General features: G+C 57.4%; 8 protein-coding genes across 8 annotated transcripts; 5 read left to right on the forward strand and 3 right to left on the reverse strand.

The window, feature by feature from the left end:
- Positions 1-199: 199 nt before the first annotated feature.
- Positions 200-4322, reverse strand: BO80DRAFT_429965 (hybrid sensor histidine kinase/response regulator). The gene is made up of 7 exons (XM_025720599.1): positions 4202-4322; positions 2953-4098; positions 2147-2902; positions 1079-2095; positions 759-1029; positions 593-707; positions 200-544 (listed from the first exon to the last, which is right to left on the reverse strand). The coding sequence occupies exons 1-7, from the start codon at positions 4258-4260 to the stop codon at positions 333-335; spliced, it is 3576 nt and encodes a 1191-aa protein (XP_025569692.1). The 5' UTR covers positions 4261-4322; the 3' UTR covers positions 200-332.
- Positions 4323-5405: 1083 nt separating this feature from the next.
- On the forward strand, positions 5406-6880 carry BO80DRAFT_266270 (Gfo/Idh/MocA family protein). Its single transcript, XM_025714788.1, has 3 exons — positions 5406-6187; positions 6246-6404; positions 6463-6880. Exons 1-3 carry the CDS (start codon positions 5584-5586, stop codon positions 6840-6842), a joined length of 1143 nt encoding a protein of 380 aa, XP_025569693.1. The 5' UTR covers positions 5406-5583; the 3' UTR covers positions 6843-6880.
- Positions 6881-7818: 938 nt separating this feature from the next.
- Positions 7819-9393, forward strand: BO80DRAFT_469477 (putative MFS sugar transporter; the record flags this gene model as incomplete). The annotated part of the gene is made up of 1 exon (XM_025723013.1): positions 7819-9393. The coding sequence occupies one exon, from the start codon at positions 7819-7821 to the stop codon at positions 9391-9393; it is 1575 nt and encodes a 524-aa protein (XP_025569694.1).
- Positions 9394-9587: 194 nt separating this feature from the next.
- Positions 9588-10364, reverse strand: BO80DRAFT_450298 (uncharacterized protein; the record flags this gene model as incomplete). Its single annotated transcript, XM_025721802.1, has 2 exons — positions 9588-10249; positions 10298-10364. 2 exons carry the CDS (start codon positions 10362-10364, stop codon positions 9588-9590), a joined length of 729 nt encoding a protein of 242 aa, XP_025569695.1.
- A 48-nt stretch (positions 10365-10412) lies between these two features.
- On the forward strand, positions 10413-13164 carry BO80DRAFT_497819 (CeGAL family transcription factor; the record flags this gene model as incomplete). Its single annotated transcript, XM_025724100.1, has 3 exons — positions 10413-10416; positions 11096-12049; positions 12102-13164. The coding sequence occupies 3 exons, from the start codon at positions 10413-10415 to the stop codon at positions 13154-13156; spliced, it is 2013 nt and encodes a 670-aa protein (XP_025569696.1). The 3' UTR covers positions 13157-13164.
- Positions 13165-13636: 472 nt separating this feature from the next.
- On the forward strand, positions 13637-15216 carry BO80DRAFT_469480 (purple acid phosphatase family protein). The gene is made up of 2 exons (XM_025723014.1): positions 13637-13786; positions 13834-15216. The coding sequence occupies exons 1-2, from the start codon at positions 13654-13656 to the stop codon at positions 15195-15197; spliced, it is 1497 nt and encodes a 498-aa protein (XP_025569697.1). The 5' UTR covers positions 13637-13653; the 3' UTR covers positions 15198-15216.
- A 946-nt stretch (positions 15217-16162) lies between these two features.
- BO80DRAFT_469481 (putative tartrate dehydrogenase) lies at positions 16163-17370 on the forward strand (the record flags this gene model as incomplete). Its single annotated transcript, XM_025723015.1, has 3 exons — positions 16163-16406; positions 16462-16952; positions 17029-17370. 3 exons carry the CDS (start codon positions 16163-16165, stop codon positions 17368-17370), a joined length of 1077 nt encoding a protein of 358 aa, XP_025569698.1.
- Positions 17371-17401: 31 nt separating this feature from the next.
- BO80DRAFT_266320 (aromatic alcohol reductase) lies at positions 17402-18452 on the reverse strand (the record flags this gene model as incomplete). Its single annotated transcript, XM_025714789.1, has 1 exon — positions 17402-18452. A coding segment is annotated over one exon (960 nt), but the record flags the coding sequence as incomplete, so codon positions are not given.
- Positions 18453-18478: the final 26 nt, after the last annotated feature.

Consider the following 18478-nt stretch of genomic DNA (forward strand, 5'->3'; position numbering starts at 1 on the left):
AGACTGCCACTAATAGTATATCAAGCAACGGTTCAGGATCGATCACCATCATTACTCGCTGGGACTTGTGGTCTACTGGGTGTGGCCGAACTGCCTGGGTGATGGGAAATTCGCCAGTCTATATCCACGAAAAGAGACAACAGGCGCCGCACGCGAGGATGCAACATGTGCTCGTGTCATGTACTACGTCGGTGTGGGCGATGAGGCAAATAATCGTATATACATTTGTCTACTATGAAGTATGCAGAAGAAGGAAATATATCACAGGGTTGGATCAAGGATCCCACGGGGTATGTATGCAGACCGGAGAGAGGTATCGTGAAGGGTCGTCATCATGAAATTCGCATCACTTTTCGCAGCCCATGCAGAGACACGGGTTTCACCAGGTACTCATCCACCCCGGCCGCGACCGCCTCTTGCTGGTGGTCTGCCGATCCCAAGCCGGTCACCGCGATGATACGCGCGGGGATGAGTCCGTTCTTCTTCTCGTACCGACGGATGTGACCCGTCGAGACGATGCCGTCCATCACCGGCATCGAGATATCTGCACGTCCGGTCAGCGGAATCCTAAGTGATCGCGGGGCACGCTTACCCATCAAAATGAGATCGTGGCGTCGACTGGAGGCCTTATAGGTATTGAGGGCGAGGAGCCCGTTGGACGCAGTGTCGTAGCTGCAGCCGATTTTGCGAATGAACGTGGCCAAGATCTACCCACCCGAGTTAGCACGCCCACCGGCAGCAAGGAATCGAGAACCCACCTTCAGGTTGATATCGTTGTCATCCACAATGAGGACGTGGATGTCTTTGGGGGCTTTGCTGGGAGGGTGCGAATGAGCGGCGTCGAGCGGCGGGCACGGCGAGGCAAGGTCCAGGGCCGAGTCGGGCGCCCGTTGCGACAGCTCGGGGGAGGCGGGTCGGGAAGGTTGGAGCGGCGTCGGAGAGGGCCGCAATGGAACGCGATTCAGTCGAGCTTCGTGGTACAGGGTCTGCACTCGCTTAATCGCGTTGTCGAACTTTTGCGGACCGAACCTAAGATACCGTTAGCACTCATCCGAAGAGCAGGCAGGATCACACCTACGGCTGGGACACCCGGATCATGTTCGGAGCCAGCGTTTCGAGTGGCGGAGACGGCTTGTTGCTATCTAAGACGATGAAGAACTTGGAGCCTCCCTTCCTCGCCAGTTCCCAGGCGCCGGACGTCGTATGCAGATCGCTCTCCTCAATTACCGCCACGTCTCCCCGAGCGTGGTCGAGCGACTCCGCCAGCATCAGCGTCCAACCCGGTTGATGGACAAGGACCGAGGTCAGTGAGCTGCGGATGGCCAGCTTGCGCTTGGCCTCGGCCGGCAAAATGCCTGTGGGAATCTCCCGCGGGTTCGGATAGCCGTCAAACCCGATCAGGCAGGCCGCTACGGGAAGGGCGGGCGAGCCGAGATCCTCCGGGCTCGGGCGGCGGGACGCGTGCGAAAGGCTGTCCGGCAGGGGATGCACAGGGATATAGATATCGACCTGGGTGCCCACGCCCACCTCACTCCGGACATCGATGTGACCATCCAACGAGGCGACCAGCTGGCGCACAATGCTAAAGCCCAGACCCAAACCTTCCGATAGGGAGTCTTCCTGGGTAAAGGGGGAGAATAGCTTGTGCCGAAGGAAATCCGGGGCAATGCCCGAACCGGTGTCGGTGACAGACAGATGGGCCAGGACGGAATGCGGGTTGGACTCGCGGCGGGCCTTGGACAGGGACACCTCGACGAAACCCGACTTGGTCCACTTTAAGGAATTGCCAAGCAGATTCATCACGATGCGCCGCCATGCGCCGGCCACGGACTGCACCCGCCAGGTGTTGCGCTCCTGCACGCGCACCACTACCGTCAGCTCCCCGTCCGACCGCGCCAATGGGGCCTGCACTGGACGTCCGGTCAAGGGGGCCACCGCTTGGGCCAACCGCTGGCCCGTATACTGAACATCGGTGACCTCTTCGATGAGATCATCTAGGTCGAAGACGGACAGGAGGTTGGTCACACTGGGCGTGGACGGATCCGGGCTGGAGTCTTCCGTGGTCGTCAAGTTGTTGATCTTGGCAAAGTCCAGCCTGCAGACAGTTAGTTCACGCGAAACGAACCCGGGCGATCGGTGCACTCACAAATGGTTCAAGGTATCCAGCAGGGTCAGACCGCAGCTCTTGACCATGTTCATCCAATGGGCCTGACTCGAATGCAGCGGGGTGGTCTGCAACAACTCCGCACTGGCTAGGATGCCATGCAGGGGCGACCGCAGCTCATGGCTGACAGAAGAGATAAAGTCCGACTTGGACTGCTGGGTGCTGGCCCAGTCCAAGCGGGCGACCTCCGAGATGATAGAATCACCAAACACCTTGAAGTAGTGTAGCTCGTCCACGCCCAGCGCGCGGTCACTGGCATGCGTCCAGACGAGGGTTCCCGCCAGCCAGCGCGATCGGTTCCAGTCCCACAAGGGGTAGAAGAGCACGCAATAGGCCTCCGGCAAGTGCTGGCGGAGTCGGCGGGCGATCTCGTGCCGCGTCTCGGCCTCCGACTCCGCCGCGGGTGACTTGGCGCCCGTCCTGAGATGAGAGGAACGCATGGCGGGCGGCTCCTCCCCGTCGGCGTCGAACCATTCATGTAGATTGAAGAACTGGCCATGGGGGAAGGCGGCGGTCATCTGATTGAGAAGGGACTCGGTGACGGGCAGCCCGCCGTGTGCCTCTCCGACGGACGGCTGCTGGGCGCACCCAAGCACCTCACACGGCTTCTCCGAGATGTTGGACAGAGACCCGACGCCCGGGAGGTCCACCGGGCTGGGATACGGATCGGCGAGGAATTCGGGATTGGCGGTGGTGGGTAAGGGCTCCCAAGACCCGGTTTGTCCGGGCCGTACACTGCTTGTTTCGTTAATATTCCTCCTCCAACCCTCTCGGGGCGGACTACTCACACTCCGGCGTTACACCGACTGGCGTCCAGGAACACGACCCCATCCAGGTCCATCGAGTCGCGCAGGGTGACACTGGCCCGGGTGAAGATGCGGCTTAGGCTTTCGGAGCGGGCCTGGCGGTCGACGACGGATACGGCGGGAAACTCGGTATGGTCGGACACGACGACACTGGAATCTCGCGTCTCCGAGCCCTCGGTCGGCAGGGGTTCGTCGGCCGGCACGGCGGTGAAGAGGCGGGGTCCGGGCACATTGACCGAGGTGGAGATGGCGGTCATTTCGGAGCATGTCACCGCGGAGAACAAGGAGGTCAGATCGCCCGTCATTTCGGAGGAGGTCGACTGCAACTGAGCGGGAGTCTCCGGGAGGTTGTCCTCGGCCAGCGACAGGGGTTCGGGGGGCACGGGCTGAGTGCTGGGAACCAGCGTGGCCCCGCTGCTGGGCCCGGGCACATCGGTCGGATCGAAGGCGGGATGATCCTTGACGAAGTTGGTCAAGCCCTTGACGAGACTCTCGGCGCGGCGATGTGAATGGGAGATGCGGACATGCTCGAGGTGCTGGGCAACGGCATCAGCGACCTCCCGTAGAGAGGCCACCTCCCGATCGCCAAACTCGCCGCGTGGCTTATCGTCGATGACACAGAAGGAGCCGAGAACATGGCCGGCGGGACTGTACAAGGGGACCTCGGCGTAGAAACGGAAGTATGGCCAGCCAAGGACGTAGGGACGATCTTTGAAGAAGTCCTCCTGGGTGAAGTCCCGGACGACGAAACGCGAGGTGTTGGCGGTGAGATTGGGCGAATCGACCATCTTGGAGGGATCCTGGCCAGTGAAGAGAGCGATGGAATGGGGGCAGACCCCCCAGATCAGGTCGAGGGTACGCACGCCGAGGTAGATGCCATCGTCGGGGTCATGCTGGTCCTTATCCCGCAGCGACACGGACTTGGTGGCCTCGGCGATGAGATACTGGTTGGCGCCATCGATAATGGAGATGAAGGCACGATTGCAGGAAAAGCGAAAGACAGCCAGCTGGGCCAAGGCCGTGAGGGTGATGTCGGAGGAGAGGCGGACTTCGTTCTCGGCGGAGTGGCGACTCTCCTCTGCCGCGGCTTCCAGTCGGAGGGCGGGGCGATCGACGGTGCAATAGTACCTGCAGGATTCGCCGGAACACTGATTAGCACAGGACAAGGGACTTAAGGGGAGCTGTACAGAGCTGATCCAAGTGCGGAGGGTCGATCTGGAGCGTGGCTTACCGAGACAGATCCCGAATTCTTTCTCGCTCTGCCTCGGATTGCTGTAAGGGGGCCGCCATCACACCCGGGAGGCTGCGGGCATGTCGTACGAGGCGGGAAGGGGGAGGAGGGGGCGACAGGGGGGGGGGGGGGGAGAGGGTGTCGGTCAAAGCGATCGAGAGCAGGAGAAAGAGAGAAGAGAAGGCAGTGAGGGCTGAGAAATAAGGAGGGAGAAAGGAAGAAAAAGCCGACCCGCACGGGTTGGAGAAAGGAATGGCAACGAAAGACTGTGGGGAAGCCGGGAAAGCAGATGGGCCCGGAAGAGGAAAGGAGGCTTGACCACTGGCTGGCGTCCTCCCCGACGAACAATTCAGTAAGTACTGTGTTAAACAAAGGGATCGACCAGTGGAAGAGATGACAAGACGGCGAGACGGCGAGATGCCGCCGAAGATGGAGGACTACTAAGCGAGCCACTGCCAGCCAGCGGACGGTCGGACCCGTCACAAAACCGGCTTTGCCTGGCTCATTCAACGGGCTTATTGGTCACTGCTTCTCGCTCCCCCACCGGGCCAGACTCCCGCCGGCCCGACACTAGGCCCGAACAGGCTTGGGCGCCGTTGAGTACGGCTGACTCAGCTGTACCTGTGGCGTCATGACGACGAGGCCTGAGGGTTGAGGCAGCCCCGCGGGAACCCATCTTTTGAGGGTGATGTGGAGGGTGGACGGAGTAACACTTCCACTTCCACTTCTACTTCCACTTCCACTTCCACCCTCCCCCTCCCTGGGCACCTTGGGCACCTTGGGCTCCCTCTCCCTCATCCTCCAGCACGAACAGGAATCGACGGGTAGGAAGAGAGAGTTCAATGACGAGTCATCTGGGCTTGGCGATCGCCATCCCGACTGGCTGCCTTTACCTCGATCGCGATCGCGATCGCGATCGTGCGTCTGAGCTTATCGGGATTTACTCGGCAGGTGGAACCTCGCCTTAGAGTTTAGAGATGGCATGGTTGCTCTCCATCGTGCCCCTTCCTCCAACCGGAACAGTTGCCCGCCATTCCTGTGTTTACATCATCTCAAGGTTAGTCCCGCCGATCGGGGGTCCCTTCGTGATCTGATCATTCCGATGGCTCTCATAGGCTCTACATTTAGTTGTCGTTCCCAACACCACATGGCTACAACACACACGATATGCTTACCTTTAAAAAATCTCGTCGGAGATCCCAGGATCCGACAGTCAGGCTGATCGGCATCCTGGGTGATCTTAACTCCGACTGACTTCTACAATCGAATCCGAGACTGTCAGCCTTCCCTCAACCCCCGTCTCATCCCCCACGATAAATAACTAGGAGAAACACGGTTCACTTCTTTCGGTACCAATATAATTCTTGTCAGTCACAGTCAAAATGTCCGTCACCCCCGTTCGAACCGCCCTGATCGGGCTGTCCGCCTCCGCCGTCACCGCGTGGGCGGCCGATGCCCACCTGCCTGCCCTCCAGAGTCCCTCGGGCCAGGCCCTCATACAAATCACCGCCCTCTGCAACAGCAGTGTCGCCGCCGCCGAATCCGCCATCCGCACCTACCACCTGGACCCTGCGACCGTCAAAGCCTACGGAAGCCCCGACGATCTCGCCGCCGATCCCACCGTCGATCTCGTCATCTGCACCACCCGCGTCGACAAACACTATGAGACCGTCTTGGCCAGCGTCCGGGCGGGAAAGTCGGTCTATATCGAGTGGCCGATTAGTAGCACGGTCGCCGAGGTGGAGGAGCTCCTCTCCGTGGCGCGTGCCAGTGGTGCCTCCGTCGCCGTGGGTCTGCAGGCCCGCTTTGCACCCCCTGTACTCAAGGTCAAGGAAATCCTTCGCTCCGGTCAGCTCGGGCGGTTGCTGAGCACCGAGGTTCGCGGGTTTGCAGGGACGCAAGCTCGCGACGTCTTGCCAATTGGGCTGAAGTATTTCGCCCAGAAGAAAGTGGGCGGGAACCCCATCACCATCGGGTTTGGCCATAGTTCGTCCCTGATCTCGATACCCAGGTGAGCGGGAGAAGAGCGTGCTGACGCAGACAGTGATTGATTCTGTGCAATCCGTCGTGGGGGATGTCATCCCCGGTACCGATCAAGTACACACCCAGATCCAGCATACTAAGGTCCCCGTTCTCGATCCCCAGTCGGGGACCATTGTGGAAACGGTGGACTCGGATGTGCCTGATCTCCTCGGTCTGCATGGTGCGTACTACACCACGACATCAATCGCCTTTGTGCACAGGGAACTCACCATCTTTAGGCTCCCTTCCAGAATCCCCTTACACCGTTCCGGGGGCCAGCCTGATGGCTTACTTTGCCCGGAGCCAGACCTACCCCGGGGATCCGTTGCTCTCTTGGACGCTAAGCTGTGAACTGGGCACCATTCGGCTGGTCGCGCCCGCGGGGGTTTCGCTGCATGATCCATCCACCACCATCTCCGTCCATCATCGTGCCACGGATAAGGTAGACGAGATCGAGTGGACTTGGTCGAAGGAGCAATTCGAAGTACCAGAGAAGGCGCGGTCGGTGCAGCGTTCCCTCATCAATTTTGCTGCGCGGGTTCCGGAAGGGTATGTTTCGTTGGAGGACGCGGCTGTCCGAGCCAGGCAGATTGCCCGCTGGTTGGACGGGACACAGTAGACATATTCGTCCCACTTGTTGCACTCGAATTTCTGGTTAATACCCGACACCCTTACCACAATGAAGCAGAGACCAGTCAGAATACATTCACTGTAAGATGTGATGACTGTTGGCATCCAGTATCATCTGCACAATATTCAAGAGGTCCTCGGAGGAAGCATTGTCCGTGGCCTCGGGTCGGATGTATACTGTCCGCCGCACTGGACGCACGCCTAATACCAATCACGACATAAGAACCAGTGGGCTGCCAAGGCATGGCCTTCTCCTGGCAGATCCTGAACCGAAAGGTTGAATCCATGCGCCTAGTAATTTCTGCTTTCTCGAGTGGCTAGGTTATTGACTCAACAATGATGGATGGTGGCTAGGGGCAGCGGACATGGAAACCTCCGGCTGGGATTGCATCACTAGACTGTATCCCCATATTTCACCTCGGAACCCGGTATTGGTCCCACGGCAGACACGGCAGAGCATCTACCATGAATACATATTCACCTGGAACATACAAGCTGGGTTCCAGGGGGCTGGATCTAATCATTGACCTGCTGTTGCAGCGGCCACTGGAGGATATATCCCACAGGAATCCCAGACTAAGCTTTCTGTACCTCAGGGTCTCACCGTCTCGACGGAGCTTGTGTCACGTAGCCCCTTGTCATTGGCATCCCCGTAAGCGAGGTTGTGACGCATGATGCCTCCACAATTGATACCAGACCAATTGACGATCTTTTTGAAGCAAGGTGGCACGATGTCGCAGTCAGCCGCTGAGTGGTCTCCAGTGGAGCTCTGCGGCATTACCCCAGGCCTCCCAGAGCCGGATGCACATTGGATGTCTTGGTTTGCGGGGCCCCAGAAGAAGAGACTGGGGCAGAAATGAGCCGGCTGGGCATTGCCCCGGGATCTGGTATAAATCGAGCGTCCCAACTGCCCCTTTCTCTGTTTTATTTCATCCTTTCTCGCAACCCCTACCTATATTCCTACCATGGCCAGACCCAAAGTGACACCCCTTGGCCTCACTGGCCAATCCTTACAGCTGGCCCAAATTGCTCTCATTGTGGCCCCGGCATTTGTCCTCTTCGGTTACAATCAATCCGGCCTAGGACCACTGGCAACCTTGGAAAGCTGGGTCCATACGTTTCCCGAGATCGATACGGTCAATACCACTGGCGCACAGGCATCCCATAACTCCACCAGCAAGGGTGCAGTCATTGCGTCGTTCCAGATCGGTGCACTGATCGGGGCCTTTTCCTGCATGTTCATTGGGGACCGTCTGGGCCGTAGAAAGACAGTCTTCGTGGGCGCGATCCTGACGATAGTCGGACAGGTTCTGCAGGTGGCTGCCTTTCAGCTGGTCCAATTTGTCCTTGGCCGCATTATCCTGGGTGCTGGTGTGGGCCAGTTCAGTGTTGCGGTGCCAATCTGGCTCTCAGAGTGCTCCGAGGCCAGCAGTCGAGGCCGTCATGTTATTCTGGCGGGCATCTTTATGTGTCTGGGTTATGCCCTTTGCAACTGGCTAGACTTTGCCTTCACCTTTCTGCCATACTCGACTCTACAATGGCGGATCCCGCTAGCTCTCTCCTTCGCTCCCTCTCTTGTGATTACTTTATTTGTCTTTCTCATTCCGGAATCCCCGCGCTGGCTTGTGCGAGTCAACCGTACGAGTGAGGCACTGACCTCCCTTGCCGCCTACAAGGGCGTTCCTGAGACCAACGAGGCCGTCGCGGCTGAGATTCACGGGATCCAGTCCTCTTTGGAAACCAGTGATAAGGTTTCTCTCGTGGATATCCTTCTCCGTAAAGACGACCAGGATCGTCTGCTGTACCGATTGCTCCTCTGTCTCGCACTGCAGTTCTTCCAGCAGATGTGTGGCGGCAATCTGATTTCGGTGTATGCCTCTACCATCTTCGAAGACAATCTGGGCATGACCGCCAATCTGGCCAAGATTCTGGCGGCCTGCGCGCTCACGTGGAAGTTTCTCTGCTGCTTCATTGCATTCTTTTGCATCGACCGCCTGGGCCGCCGGACCGTGTTCATCATCAGCGGCACCGGAATGAGTCTTTGCATGGCTGCGTTGGCGGTCACGACCAGCTTCGGAACGAGTGATAAAGGAGCTTCCATTGCGTCCGCCACGTTCATTTTTCTGTTCAACCTCTTCTACCCCATTGGCTTTCTGGGGGGTAATTTTCTTTACTGCACGGAAGTAGCGCCCATCCATCTGCGTACCGCCATGAACTCGGTGTCCACCGCAAACCACTGGCTGTGGAACTTTGTGGTGGTCATGATTACCCCGGTCGCATTGGATACCATCGGTTATCGCTACTACATTATCTACGCTGTCATTTCGGCGTGCATCCCGGTCAGCGTCTTCGTCTTCTACCCGGAGACCATGAATCGCAATCTGGAACTGTTGAATCATGTGTTCCGGGACGCTCTCACGCCGTGGAAGGTCGTATCCATGGCTCGTCATCTACCTCAAGGAGAGGTGACAGAGGCGGAACTGTTCCAGAGGGATCAAGAGAAGCAAGACGTTGCTTTTGAAGAAAGGGAAAATGCCTGACTCCCCTAGTGACGCCTAGAGCCTAAATGAGTGGGTCCTAGGAATTCGGTTTTATGTACATAGGACTTTGATACAGTGTCTGTTCATGCAGAAGCAGATGTCCAAGTAATCTGAGAGAGGCGAAATTCATGCCTACGTTTATTCTCCATCCTCCTGACTGTTACCATTCCCCACGAGTAGAGATAGGGAATGCATTAGAAGTAAAGCGAAGGCTGGGTGCTGGCAAGAATGCTCGCTCTGTCCGTACTAGCTGTTTCTGCGCCAATATGTGAGGTGTCCGATTCACCCTGGTTGCGGGGGATCACCAGGCGTGAATCCACATCATGCTCTAATCTTCTCTGACCATGGCTTCTCAGGGAATGTTCCAAAACGGCTTGTCCCAAATCATCGTTCCTGAGCACCCTGGCATGACTATCCCTTGGACTGCTGGAGATTATCGAACCCTGGTCAGCCGACGCCTCTGCAGAGATAGTCACTGGATCAGTCCTGTTCCTTCTCGACCTCAGGCCCGACGACCCTCCCAGTTCCGCCGACTGACTGTCCTCCAGCGTCGAACTCACTCCCTCTGTCCGCCTTCCCACGGGACTCTGTTCACTGATATACTCATCATTTTTAGCTCGCCACCAACGCCAGGTATCCGACTGCTCCCGCAGCGGCAATCGACCCCATTCCTCCATCCGGGCATGTTTGCCCTGTTTTGCTTCAACCTCTGGCTTCAGTGACGCTTTGGCAAGATCACCATCATGATCCAGCGAGCGGAGCGTGGTGAGCGCTTCAAACAGGGCGAGCTCGGTGTCTGCTAGTCGCTGTTCGAGCTGAGTTAGGTAGCCGAGGGGTAGGCCTCTATAATTGAACCCTGTAATTTAGCTTCTGGTATAACGGGGTAGAAACTATGTATGCCCACCTCTTGCCACTCTCAGGATAATGGCATTTGGATGCTTCTGGACATTGGTTGCAATGGGGCCTACCATGTATCGGGATATGTATCAGCCGGTGGATCTCCCGGATGTTGTGCTGCCATGCGTGCGGGAGGCTTACAATGTCCGATCACACTATCATCTTGGTGAGTAATGAGAATGGAAATTGGATATCATCGTACCTTGCATTTTTTCTGTCGACATGGTTCGCAGGCGATGGGGCTGATGTCTTTGCCTTGGAAGAGTACTGTCAGTTCACACCATTGTTCAAGTCGTAAAAATGGAGCTTACCCGTGCCCATTGCGTGTCACTTGCCTGAGGGAGTCCGCAGGGGAAGTCACGTTGATGGCAGTGAGATGAATACTCGATGTGAAAAGCTACTAGGAGTGCTCCGTACAGTAGAGGATGGTTGGCCGAGGCAACCGAACTCCTCGCCCCGGAGGTAATCTTCCCCGCGGGCCGACTGCATTCCGGGGGTGAGTAACCCCTCCGTCCTCATTCTCGTTCTGGACCATCCCCATCCCATTGACCCTAAGTGGGGAACTAACCCTTCCACCAACCTGGAATTAATCCCTCATCCATTGGAGTTGGGGACAGCGACCCAAGAATCAAGCAGACCCACCTTCGTCGTGGAAGAAGCCACCGGACTTGAACACCTCCGGCCAGTGGGTCATGTGATACATTCCACCCTCAGGCACCAACCGTTGAGGACCCGCCAAGGGAACAGAGTGTTTACTGAGATCAAATCTACAACACAATGAGTCCCATCTCACCGACCACGGGAGCCCCAGCAGACGAACTGCAAGCCTCGCAGGATGTCCGTCCCGCCAAGCGACGCAAGCGGGCCTCCACCCCCGGCACCAGTCGCCCATCGCCCCGCGAACTGGGCATCATGCGCAAGGATGATGCCTCCGCCAGCTTCCTGGGCAGCTCCAGCGGAATCCACTTTGTCCGCACCGTCTACCAAGCCTTTGCTCGGCGGTCGGCGGACCTGCGACAGGCCCGAGCCGGTCACGAAAGTCTGGTGCCCGGAGAAGACGATCATCTCCGCCCTGGCCAAGCACGGGCTCACGCTCCCTTGTGGAGGCCGGAGGAGGTCAACTTCACCAATCCATCGCTTCGGTTTGAGGAGCTGGTGAAGCTGTCGGACAATTACTTTCAGAATTGGCATCCGGTCTACCCATTCAATCATGCTCCGTCCATCCTTCGCACAATGGAGCGGATGAGTCAAGTCGGTATCCAGTTCATCCCCCAATCCGATGCGGCCATCATCCGATCGATTTTCTCTATTTCCGCCATCGATGCCCGGCAGGGGCAGTCTGCTTCGGCAATATCAGCCGTACCGGCCGAGCTGGTGTTTCAGACAGTCCACGAAGCGACGAATGGTCTACGGGACTTGCTGGACGAACCTTCCTCGATCGCATCGCTGCAGGCGGCCTTTGGCATTCAGCTGTTCCTGACATCCATTCTGCATTTGAATGCAGCCTCCCGGATTGGAGGTTTCGTCACCCGGACGGCCTTTCACTTGGGATTACACCGCTGTCCGGCGCGGTATTCATGCTTTACACCGGACGATGTGGCTATCCGCCGCCGGCTCTTTTGGTCCATCTATTGTCTCGAACGATACCTAACCCAGGCGCTGGGGGTGCCGCTCAGCATCCGGGATGACGATATTGACGTTTGCTATCCAGGGGCGGAAAGACACCGAACAGAGAGAGACGACAGCGTGTCCTGTGCGGGTAAGGTCATCTATCTGGCTGGTTGATGACAACTGACGTCCATGCTGAATAGATAGCCGCCTTCGACTCCTCGATCACTTGGCCAAGTTTGCTCGGTTGCGCGGACTAATTTCTGAACTGCGCAACAAGTCAATCATGCATAGTCGTGAAAACACGACTGATGCGACCGAGGTGAACAGTAAATTGCTGCAGTGGTGGAATGAGGTCTATGACGACGTCCACCCGCTTGAACCCGACCCCGATTCGCCTCTGAAGCCTTTGCACAGGCTTCTACTGACTGTATCCCGACATGAGGCAATCATTGCGTTGCACCGCCCGGTCCTGGCGACAGATAACCCTACGCCGGAGTACAAGGCAGCCTTCCAGACGTGTATTAACTCCTCCAGGTCTTTGTTAGCCGCACTGCATGGCTATCTCAATGCCCGGTCTGAGGTGCAAGGCGATTCAGACAGACAAGGCGCACCTCTGATCTCGCCCTCCTTCACTTGGATTGTATGGATGTCGTCTTTGATCTTGATCTACGCAGCGTGGACCGGGCACTTTCCCAACCAAGGAGCTCTGCGATACGCCCGCATTGGAATCTCGGTACTTCGCAATATCGCATTACGAGAACGCGACTGGCCACAGACGTGCATCGAAGCCATCCAGGATCTGTGCTTGGCCTTGGAGAAGAATGCGCAGGAGGGCTGGTCGGAGTCTGGTCGAGTGGATTCGCCCATACGCGGTCACACAGGCCAGGGGCATATTGCGACACCAACCCCATCCATGGGCCAGTGGTCTCAGCGAAGGGATCCCAGTATCCACGAACGTCACGCCTTGCCGATGTCGGATGAGTACGGAGTGGACACTCGACAGCCGGTCTCCCTTCCGAGGCCAAACCAGGTTGCAGACTCCGCGCCAGATTATTTCACTGATTTGGCAATTCCTGCCTTCGACTCCGTCGTGGACCCCAGCCTCAACCCCGCGAGTATGGTGTTTGGGGACCAGGCGGGGAGCAGCTTTTCCTATGGCATAGGCGAAGGCATTCCGAGCTCGAACGCATTCAACGACGGCTGGAGTGTGGCCGATGGACCATGGCTGATCCACGGCGACTTTTTTGTTGGGTGAAATCGCGCATGGGTCATTCTTCACGGAGCGGCCGACGGAGGCCGAGAGATCGACAAGCGACGCAGGAAGAGACGCGATCCACAGCGGGGAATAGCCTCGGCTGCCCCTGAGCAGTGACAGCCCCCGCCGATCCCACGTGCGTCCGTAACGGCTCCGGCTGGAGGCCACTCGGACGTCCGTGAGGAATCACCCGCCTGAATAAATGAAGCCCGGCCCCTCCTTGGGTGACAGTTCCAAGCAGAGACTCGGGCCGGGGCACGTTGCATGGAGATGATAACCCTATCCAGCATGGCCTCCGAACATCTCATCACCGTCGAGAATGCCACGCCCCACTTCCTCACACGTGCCGCGGATGGGCGCATTTCTTGGTCATGCTGCAGTCTCATGCCTGGAGACGGGTGATGGGGAGGGGTCTGACAGGTTAAATATCGATTGCCTTCCTGATCTACGTGCTGTCCAGCTTGCGATACAGCTCTCAGATTGCAACACCGCTCAACATGTCCAAGCTCCTCACTCTGAGCAAGGCGCTGCCCGTCCTCGCCGTGGGCGCCCTGGCTGTCGACTTTCCCACCCTTCCTGAGGACCTGACCACTCCGTACCAGCAGCGCCTGGCCATCTATGGTCCTAATGGTGAGTGATTCTACAGCCCCCGTTCGAGCCGCCCTAACCTCCTGTAGAGGTCTCCGTGGGTTGGAACACCTATGAGCAGCTGAACCAGAGCTGTGTCCAGTATGGCACTTCGAGTAACAACCTCGACTCGGAGGCCTGCTCGACCAAGTCGACCACCTACTCGACCTCTCGGACCTACTCCAATGTCGTGACCCTGACCGGGCTTACTCCCGCCACCACGTACTACTACAAGATCGTGTCGGGCAACTCCAGCGTGGAGCAGTTTCTGAGCCCGCGCACGCCTGGTGATACCACGCCGTTCAACATGGATGTGGTGATCGATTTGGGAGTGTACGGCACCGACGGCTACACCTTGTCGTCCCGCAAGGCGAAGAAGTCGGATATCCCTCACGTCGAACCCGACCTCAACCACACCACCATCGGCCGCCTGGCGGACACGATCAACGACTATGAGCTAATCATCCATCCTGGTGACTTTGCCTACGCCGATGACTGGTACCTGAACCTCGACAACTTGCTCTCTGGGTCCGAAGCCTACCAATCCATCCTGGAGCGCTTCTACGACCAACTGGCCCCCATCGCCGGTAACCGACTCTACATGCCCAGCCCCGGAAACCACGAAGCCGACTGCACTGAGATCCCCTACACCTCCGGCCTCTGCCCCGAAGGCCAGCGCAACTTCACCGACTTCCTGCACCGCTTCGAGGGCACCGTGCCGACGGCCTTCCCCTCCCAGTCCACCAACACCACCGCCCAGGAACTCGCTGAAACGGCGCGCAGTCTCGCCGTGCCGCCCTTCTGGTACTCCTTCGAGTACGGCATGGTGCACGTCGTGATGATCGACACCGAGACCGACTTCAAGGATGCCCCTGACGGCACGGATGGCTCCGCGGACCTGAACACCGGTCCGTTCGGTGGTCGCGACCAGCAGCTGGACTTCCTCGAAGCGGACCTGGCCAGCGTGGACCGGACCGTGACCCCCTGGGTGGTAGTGGCGGGTCACCGACCCTGGTACACGACCGGCGACGGCAACGCCTGCGATGTTTGCCAGGAGGCATTCGAGAGTGTGTTCTACAAATATGGCGTCGACCTAGGTGTCTTCGGCCACGTCCACAACTCGCAGCGCTTCCAGCCCGTCTTCAACGGCACCGCCGACGCCAACGGTCTCAACAACCCCAAGGCGCCCATGTACATTGTCGCGGGCGGTGCCGGTAACATTGAGGGATTGAGCTCCGTGGGCACCGAGCCTTCGTACACGGCGTTTGCCTATGCGGATGACTACAGCTACGCTACTCTTCGGTTCCTCAACGAGACCTCCCTGCAGGTGGACTTTATCCGTTCCACCACGGGTGAGACCCTCGACTCGAGTGTGTTGTACAAGGACCACACCACCCAGTTTGTTGTTCAGTAGATGCATGTGAAGTGGATGGGATTGTAAAAAATATGCTACAATGGATATACTTATTCCCGCTTAGTTGATTCTGTAACCTAACCAACTATCCTACCTATAGATCACCATCTCAACACCCCTCCTCTCCCCATCCAACACCACCCGTAGCTGCCCCCTCCCCCTCTCCTCCACCGCCAAAGAACGAAAATCCCCTCCCGCACAGCATCCAAATACAACTCATACGCCGGTATATACCCCCTCACAAACCTTACCACCGCCCCATCACTCATCCCCATTCCTCGCCAGATGTAGAGCATATTCCTGCTGCATCCTCCACAAATACACATCCCCCAAATCATCCGTATCCAAATGGAGCAGGAAACCTAGCTGATTAGGTCCCATGAACGATTCACAATACGTTTTCTGATTCTCGTTGATTTGAATAATATGGGAGAGGGGATGATCGCATAGAGTGCTTATCGGGGAGACATTGATGGTGCGGAGGTTGTATTTGTCGTTGAGGAGGCGGATGAGGCTGGTTGTCTAGGTGGTTTGCCGCTGCCTTGGAGATCGGTTAGGGCTAGGATCAAGGGTCTCTGTTTGGTTTGATTTGGTGTTGGTGTTGGTGTTTGTGGGTGATGTGCTGGTGGATGTAGGGTAGGGTGTAGATTAGTGCGCGGTTGATGTCGGATGGGGTCATTGTTAGAGCTTCTGGTGCTGGTTACGAGGTAGTGAACAGGGATGTCTGTGATTCATGTTCAATAATTTGGGTGTAGTTGCTACCTATCACCGCATTGTACCTGGAAGGCCCTGCTGCACCAGCCGGAGGTATCTTCCTCCGACAGCGCCGGGGTTTCTTCCTCCGCAGACGCCATTCAACCGAACCGAGGCGGTGGCTCCCCCTCATCGCCCGGGGAGGCAATCACTCATATATATACTCTGCACGAACCTGCTTCTCTCCAACACAATCATCTCCAATAAATACAATGTCCATCCCAACCTACAGCATCGCCTCCATCCCCGCCGACGGGATCGGCCCCGAAGTCATCGAAGCGGGAATCACAGCCCTCAACGCCCTAGCCGAGACCCTCAACACCTTCAAACTGAACTTCACCCACTACGACTGGAGTTCCGAGACCTTCAAACAAACCGGAAAATACATCCCCGATGGCGGCCTAGACCAGCTCAAGAAACACGACGCTATTCTCTTCGGTGCCGTGGGTGCACCCGGTAATCCCATCCCCCCCAATACCCATCCATTCTACAACGAGCTAAGTGAGTAAAGATATCCCCGACCACATCTCCCTCTGGGGCCTCCGTCTCGCCATCTGCCAACCCCTCCAACAATACGCCAACGTCCGCCCGACCAAAATCTTCCGGGGCACCTCCTCGCCCCTCCGGAACTGCCAACCCGGGGATCTCGACTGGGTGATTGTTCGCGAGAACAGCGAGGGCGAGTACGCCGGGCAAGGCGGTCGGTCGCACCAAGGTCGTCCATGGGAAATTGGGACCGAGACGGCGATATTTTCGCGTCATGGCGTGGAACGCATCATGCGGTTTGCGTTTGAGACGGCGCGGCAACGGCCGAGGAAGTTGTTGACCGTGGTCACGAAGAGTAATGCCCAGCGGAATGGGATGGTGTTGTGGGATGAGGTGGCGAGGGAGGTCGCGCGGGAGTTTCCGGATGTGACGGTGGATAAGATGCTCGTGGATGCGATGACGACCAGGATGGTGTTGAAGCCGGAGACGATTGATACCGTTGTGGCGACGAATTTGGTATGCCCCCCCCCTTCCCCCCCAAAATCACCCTGCTTGCTTGAAAGGTTGGAAGATTTGAGAGCTAATAAATTAGCACGCGGATATCCTGTCTGATTTGGCGGCTGCGTTGGCCGGGTCTATTGGTATTGCGCCCACGTCGAATCTGGATCCTACGCGGCAACATCCGAGTATGTTTGAGCCGATTCATGGGTCTGCGTTTGATATTACCGGCAAGGGGATTGCTAATCCGGTGGGTACGTTCTGGACGGCAGTGGAGATGCTGAATTGGCTGGGTGAGAAGGAGGCTGCGAGTACGCTGCTCGAGTGTGTCGAGAATGTCTGCGAGCAGGGCGTTCTGACCAGGGATCTGGGAGGTCAGGCTACTACGAAGGAGGTGACGGCGGCGGTGGTGGCTGAGATTCAGAAGAAGAAATAACCATATCCTATAAAGTCTGAATAGTTTCATTGCAGCATAGAAAAGATATCATTTCCTCTGTGAGCATGTACTTGTACAATGCATACATGGTAACCCTAACAAACCAGCACCAGGTATCAAGACTATACACTCACCCGATTACTAAAATAATCCCATCCCCCCTCCAACATCGCCCTGGCCACCCTCGTCCGCTCATCCAAATCCTCCCCCGGCAATCCCAACACCTCATTATCCAACCCCACTCGATGCTCATGATCCCCATCCCCATTCGGAAAAAACACCCTCGCAAACATCGCCAACACAAACCCCTCCTGATCGCCCTTCCCCAACAACTCCATTCCCCGTTCATACCTGCGTTTCGACTCCTCTCTCTCCACCGTCCACCCCTCCCTCTCCTCCCCAGTCACCCGCAACCAACTCTCAAACACATCCCTCTGACTGACCAAAAAACTCGAAACATACACCGGTCGATTCGCCCACCGACTCATCGTCACCCCCTCATCCTCATCCTCTTCATCCTCCGGCAAGATCTTCAAACTGAGTAATCTCGCAACCGCCCGTCCACACTGCCCCTGCGTACTCACATTAATCCGCGTATCTCCCTCATCATACATCGTCACCTTCCTATTCGCAAAATCAAACCCTAACCCCCCCGGTCCCAGAAGTAAACTATGTTCGTACCAGAATCCACATACCAACGCCGTCCAGATCATCCCCTTCTCCTCAATCTCAGACAGCACACTGCGCATCCGATCCCAATACATCACGCCCTTGGCCAGCGGGTCGTGCATGACATCGCACCCCCAGATATTCGGCATGATGTACTTGATTCCGGCGGCGGAGGCCGCGGAGATGAGTTTGGATTGGGTGTCGGGTGGGGCATATACGGAGAGGGTGATGATGAGGCAGTCTTGGTTGATGAGGGCGTTGGTGAGGCTGGTGGGGTTGGTGTAGTCGATGGGGATGGTGGGGATGGCGAAGGGGAGGGGCGTTTGGTTGGTGGATCGCGTTAGGGCTGTGATGGTGTGGAGGCCTGTTTCGAGGAGGGCCTGGGTGATGGCTTTGCCGATGGAGCCGCTGGCCTGGAGGGGTTAGCTCTGATGGATGG

The sequence above is a fragment of the Aspergillus ibericus genome (assembly GCF_003184845.1).
Source record: "Aspergillus ibericus CBS 121593 unplaced genomic scaffold BO80scaffold_77, whole genome shotgun sequence".
Classification (NCBI taxonomy): domain Eukaryota; kingdom Fungi; phylum Ascomycota; class Eurotiomycetes; order Eurotiales; family Aspergillaceae; genus Aspergillus; species Aspergillus ibericus.

What these genes read in the sequence shown, in the direction of transcription:
- BO80DRAFT_469480 (XM_025723014.1), top strand. Translation starts at nt 13,654, where the DNA reads ATGTCCAAGCTCCTCACTCTGAGCAAGGCGCTGCCCGTCCTCGCCGTG. An exon ending in GGCCATCTATGGTCCTAATG is followed by an intron (nt 13,787 to 13,833) that starts GTGAGTGATTCT and finishes AACCTCCTGTAG; the next exon opens with AGGTCTCCGTGGGTTGGAAC.
- BO80DRAFT_266270 (XM_025714788.1), top strand. Translation starts at nt 5,584, where the DNA reads ATGTCCGTCACCCCCGTTCGAACCGCCCTGATCGGGCTGTCCGCCTCC. An exon ending in CACCATCGGGTTTGGCCATA is followed by an intron (nt 6,188 to 6,245) that starts GTTCGTCCCTGA and finishes TGACGCAGACAG; the next exon opens with TGATTGATTCTGTGCAATCC. An exon ending in TGATCTCCTCGGTCTGCATG is followed by an intron (nt 6,405 to 6,462) that starts GTGCGTACTACA and finishes CACCATCTTTAG; the next exon opens with GCTCCCTTCCAGAATCCCCT.
- BO80DRAFT_429965 (XM_025720599.1), bottom strand. Translation starts at nt 4,260, where the DNA reads ATGGCGGCCCCCTTACAGCAATCCGAGGCAGAGCGAGAAAGAATTCGG. An exon ending in AGTCGGTGTAACGCCGGAGT is followed by an intron (nt 2,903 to 2,952) that starts GTGAGTAGTCCG and finishes TAACGAAACAAG; the next exon opens with CAGTGTACGGCCCGGACAAA. An exon ending in CCACGATCTCATTTTGATGG is followed by an intron (nt 545 to 592) that starts GTAAGCGTGCCC and finishes CCGGACGTGCAG; the next exon opens with ATATCTCGATGCCGGTGATG.